General features: G+C 35.3%; 1 protein-coding gene across 1 annotated transcript; it reads left to right on the top strand.

The window, feature by feature from the left end:
• Positions 1-588: 588 nt before the first annotated feature.
• Positions 589-3,832, top strand: LOC149261554 (beta-glucosidase 12-like). Its single transcript, XM_089381986.1, has 13 exons — positions 589-800; positions 905-971; positions 1,085-1,143; positions 1,223-1,298; positions 1,408-1,488; positions 1,578-1,665; positions 1,745-1,997; positions 2,087-2,202; positions 2,549-2,769; positions 2,864-2,895; positions 3,001-3,103; positions 3,200-3,308; positions 3,391-3,832. The coding sequence occupies exons 1-13, from the start codon at positions 666-668 to the stop codon at positions 3,557-3,559; spliced, it is 1,509 nt and encodes a 502-aa protein (XP_089238112.1). The 5' UTR covers positions 589-665; the 3' UTR covers positions 3,560-3,832.
• The last annotated feature ends 1,148 nt before the right edge of the window (positions 3,833-4,980 follow it).

The raw sequence follows: 4,980 nt of genomic DNA, 5'->3' as shown, positions 1-4,980 counted from the left end.
ATAAACCAATATGTTCAACATTTCTATATTACTTAGCATTCAACCTATGCAAATTACATAATATTTATATAATCACATGTTACTATTTTTTAATTTAATACATAATGACACGGTACTATCTCAACGACTCTATCTTCCAACGCATTTAAACATTTAATTCACGATTCGCACTAGCATATCGAATCCCAACAACCTATATTTGTACACGAGCCCTATAGGCATTGAACTTTTTTTCAGACAGCTATAGGCATTGAACTTTACAAAGTACTCATTGTACATTGTATCTTACAAAAGGCAAGGAATTCCATAACAATCACACTACGTGTAAGTGGAAAGAGTCGTCGCAGTAAACCATCGAAAAGTCGAAGGTATGCCGGAGTGATCAAATCCAACATCATCATTAACCTTATACATATCATTAAACAAAACTCTATCAGAGACTTGTATCAGCCGATCGGATTAGGTTAAAGTTTGTCGGTGGAGCAAACCATAGACTTAGATTTCTCCATGTGATAATGGCCAACTACGCCAATGGGGTTGTCCCACACGCATTTGCAAACCTTTAGATCGCTTTCACGGTACAAAGTCTTCCACCACACAAATAACTTAGTGGGCATTTCACTCTGCGATCTCAAAGACTAGAATTTGAGATCTCAAAGGCAAGAATGGAAGGACTGAGGCTATTCTGGATCGGCTTGCTTTCAATTTATCTTCTGATTGTTGCAGGAGCTTCTGTAAATATAGGTAGAAGCAGCTTTCCAAAGGGTTTCAAATTCGGAGCTGGCTCAGCTGCTTATCAGGTTCAACCTTCATCACTGGTCCATGCAATTAGATTCATTGATTATATCATGGAGCCCTTTGCTTGTTTGTTTCGTTGACTTACCAATTTGTAAGTATCTTGCAGGTGGAAGGAGCTGCCCATGAAGGTGGGAAAGGACCCAGCATTTGGGATACATTCTCACATATTCCAGGTTTCTCTGCCGCATACATGCAGACCCATAACTAATGTGAAGAACTCAGGGGTAATTTAATTAAGTGGGATCTCTTATGTGCATTTATTGGGTGTTCTTGAATGTTAATGTAGGTAAAATTGCCGATGGAAAGAATGGGGATGTTGCAGTAGATCAATACCACCGCTATAAGGTACAAATCAAAATTATATGAAGAATTTAAGTTTTTTCGGAATGTTGATGGAATTAATTTATTTGTAATCTGCGTGCAGGAAGATGTTCAGCTTCTTAAAAACATGGGAATGGACGTCTATCGTTTTTCTATTTCCTGGTCACGCATATTTCCTAGTAAGTTGAATTAAAGAACAGCGATATCTGTATAAATAACTCTACAATAGATTTTAAGTAACCGTTGGATTCCATCATTCTCTCATTTCCATTTTTTATAAATTTACAGAGGGTTCTCCAAGACATGGTGGAGTCAATGAAGAGGGAATCGCTCATTACAATAAACTTATCAATGAGCTGCTCAAGAATGGTATTTAAAAATACAAATTATTTACTTGCCTTCCACAGAGATTCACATGTATGTGGTTTTTCTACAAATGAATCTGATTTTTCATGCAGGGATAGAGCCTTTTGTCACTCTGTTTCACTGGGACACGCCACAAACTCTCGAAGACGAGTACGGGGGATTCCGTAGCAAAAAAGTCGTGTAAGATTCATCGCTGTAATTCTCTTAAGCGCTTCAAAAGCATAAAATTAGATACTAATTCTGATACTTTGTTTTCCAGGGAGGACTTCGGCATATTTGCAGAAGAATGCTTTCGATCTTTCGGAGACCGTGTCAAGTACTGGATAACTATAAACGAACCGTTCACCACCTGTTATTTAGGCTACGATGTGGGGATTCTCGCGCCAGGGCGCTGTTCCCCTGGATTTGGAAATTGCACAGCCGGAAATTCTGCAACAGAGCCCTACATTGTAGCCCACAATATGCTTCTTGCACATAACGCAGCTGTAAAAATATATAGGCATAAATACCAGGTAAGCTTAAATCATGTTTTCAGTCAGGTCATTAAAATTGAATACAGGGTCATACATCTCTTGACTAAATGCTGGAAAATGAAATTCAGGGGAAGCAGAAAGGTTCCATAGGCATGTCACTTATGGCGAACTGGATGGTGCCATTCACAAAATCATTGCCTGATCAACAGGCTACCCAGAGAGCAATTGACTTCAGAATAGGATGGTAAGTGAGCCTGCAATCTGAAAGGAAGTTGGTTTTATGATAATTCTTATATCGAGATTTGGACATCTATATTTTAAATCCTTAGGATTTATTGGCTTGTAGCCAAGAACACTTGTTTATCTTTTTTTCATTGTAGATTTTTCATTGTTCATCAAATGGTTATCCTTCTCTATTGTAGATTATTTCATGGTCATCTTTCTCTGTATTTCAAAATATGTGGTGAACTCAATTATTTGACCTCAAGTTGTTTGTAAAATTCTGAAATATTCCCGTAATATGTAATCAGGATAAGTTTAACATCGCAAAACAGGAAGATAATATTCAAATGTCATATAATTAATTGCAGGTTTTTGGATCCATTGACATCAGGGAAGTACCCTGATTCCATGAGAATTCTAGTTGGACCACGGTTACCACAGTTCACCATTGAAGAGGCAAAAGAACTGAAAGGCTCCTTCGACTTTATTGCCCTTAACTACTATTCAACGGACTTTACAATCGACAATCCCAATCCACCAAATCCTGTAAATACAGACTACATTCTGGACGCCCGTGCTAATGTTACATGTAAGCTTACTGAATCAATAATCCATAATCCAGGATTCATCGATGTTAAATGTTACTAAAACTTTTCTTCTCTGGATGGGTGTTGGTGTTTCAGTTGAAGTAAACGGAGTTTACATTGGATCAGCAGTAAGCAACTGGTGATATTTTTATTTTTTCCTTGCTTGACCAGTGAACTACTCCAAAACAATTTGAATGGAATTTAGATTTATATACATCACAATCCATTTGCAGGAGGGTTTGAACGAGTTCAGGTCTTATCCGGCTGGATTAAGGGACGTAGTAAGTTACACAAAGCATCGCTATAACAACCCTCCCATATACATCACAGAGACTGGTACGCAGGTGTTTGTTGAGTTTCAGTTATTGAATGATAATTTTTTCCTGTCAAAAACTTGAGTCTGTTGATTAAGAACACCATTATTTTCTTCAGGGTATGGCGATTTTGATAATGGCACAACCCCGCTTGAACGAGCATTGAATGATTCCGAGCGAGTGAAGTACCATTACGAATATTTGTCTTCCCTGCTCCAAGCCATAAGGTATACTTGTGAATTATACAGTAAATTGAGTTTGTTATGTGGAAGTATACCTGGTTTTGAATGCTGTAAAAAACTTGTTCAGGGAGGGAGCGGACGTGCGAGGTTATGTGGCTTGGTCGCTTTTGGACAGCCTTGAGTGGTCAAATGGATATAATTATCGATTTGGTTTACATTATGTGGATTACCATGACAATTTAAAACGATACCCAAGGGCATCTGCTCACTGGTTTAAAACCATCCTCAGGCTATAATTCAGTTAGCCAAATACATTTATTGTTTTCAAAATAATATTATTGCTCTGAAAGTGACTTCCTACTTTCATCATTTGAGCAATATAGTGAAAGCTACTTATTTGGTTGGATTTACTGTAGTATATTTCTTCGGACTGACTGTACTTTATTTCTTCTGCCCAATGTTTCCAGATCTTAGTTGAAAAAAACCACGCGTGTATCCTACGTTGCCATGTTTTAGTTGAAAAATAGTAAGGTGGTTTCGTATAGAAGTTTCTATCTTTTACACAGGAATTGGCAAAAATTTGTAATGGGAAAACCAGATTCTTTTACAAAGGAATTGGCAAAAAATTTGTAATGGGCAAAAATTTGTAATGGGGTGGACTTCGAATGAGGTTTGTGTTACCGAAGTGAAAGATTTGATTCAAGTATTTTAATATATGTAAATTCATTTTAATTTTTAATTTTATATATATATATATATATATATATATAATTTATTTTTAATCACAATAAATTATAGATTATTTAAGAGTAACTGACCAAATGAAGTGAGAGTTAAGCATAAACATTTTTTATTTAAAAATCATAAATGTAGCATTATTTTAAAGGAATTGTTGTTAGATGGATTGACTTGATTTATACCTTGATAACCAAAAAAAGAAAATACTAACAAATTTTGATATAAGAATATAATATAAAATGAGTTTTAAAATAATTTTGATATAGGTGTATAATAAAAAATGAGTTTTAAAATATTGAGCAATGATTGCTATTTGGATTTAATGATAATTTGATTTGGAATTATATAACACATAATATTGAAGGTTGAAGAAGATCTTGATTTTATAGAAATATTTATATATTTAGTAGAATAATTTTTCAAGAAATGTGGATTTTTCCAATCAATTTTCCTTCTTTGATTCCAATTAGGCTCATTTTGACAAAGTTTCACATAAAAGACGAAGAAGTTAATGCAAGGTGGTAGATTAGAAAGACGTTGATCTATATTTGACGTAACCTTCTTGCACCTCTATGCATCCCTTCCATATTATGAGTTTGCTTTGATCACTTTATTTGGTGTCACTTATTTATATCCCTAAATAAATTGGAAGATCTAATGATTAATGAAGTTTGTGGGTTCCTAAGTGGTGGAGAGGAGGAGACCAAGTTATCTACCTATTTCCATGAAGACATGGAAGAACTAGCAATAACCCCTCGTTTATGAACCATTAAAAGATTGTAAGATCCCAAACAACTAAATTATCAACAAATTTGGTACATTTAGGTGTTCAAATAAAAAATGCATGCAATAAAAAACACTAAACACAAGGGGATATGAAAAATGGAGCCCTTATTTCAATTAATACTTAGAAAAACGATACATGCCAAATACAAGCAAATAATGGAGCCCCTGTCTCGGCATGCATGGTTTCTCAATG

Source organism: Pinus tabuliformis, chromosome 6 (genome assembly GCF_031772625.1).
Source record: "Pinus tabuliformis cultivar Carrire ecotype Pingquan chromosome 6, CPIR1, whole genome shotgun sequence".
Taxonomy (NCBI): domain Eukaryota; kingdom Viridiplantae; phylum Streptophyta; class Pinopsida; order Pinales; family Pinaceae; genus Pinus; species Pinus tabuliformis.
This window is presented reverse-complemented; position numbering and strand designations above follow the sequence as displayed.

What these genes read in the sequence shown, in the direction of transcription:
- LOC149261554 (XM_089381986.1), top strand. Translation starts at nt 666, where the DNA reads ATGGAAGGACTGAGGCTATTCTGGATCGGCTTGCTTTCAATTTATCTT. An exon ending in CTGGTCACGCATATTTCCTA is followed by an intron (nt 1,299 to 1,407) that starts GTAAGTTGAATT and finishes ATAAATTTACAG; the next exon opens with AGGGTTCTCCAAGACATGGT. An exon ending in CAATGAGCTGCTCAAGAATG is followed by an intron (nt 1,489 to 1,577) that starts GTATTTAAAAAT and finishes TTTTTCATGCAG; the next exon opens with GGATAGAGCCTTTTGTCACT.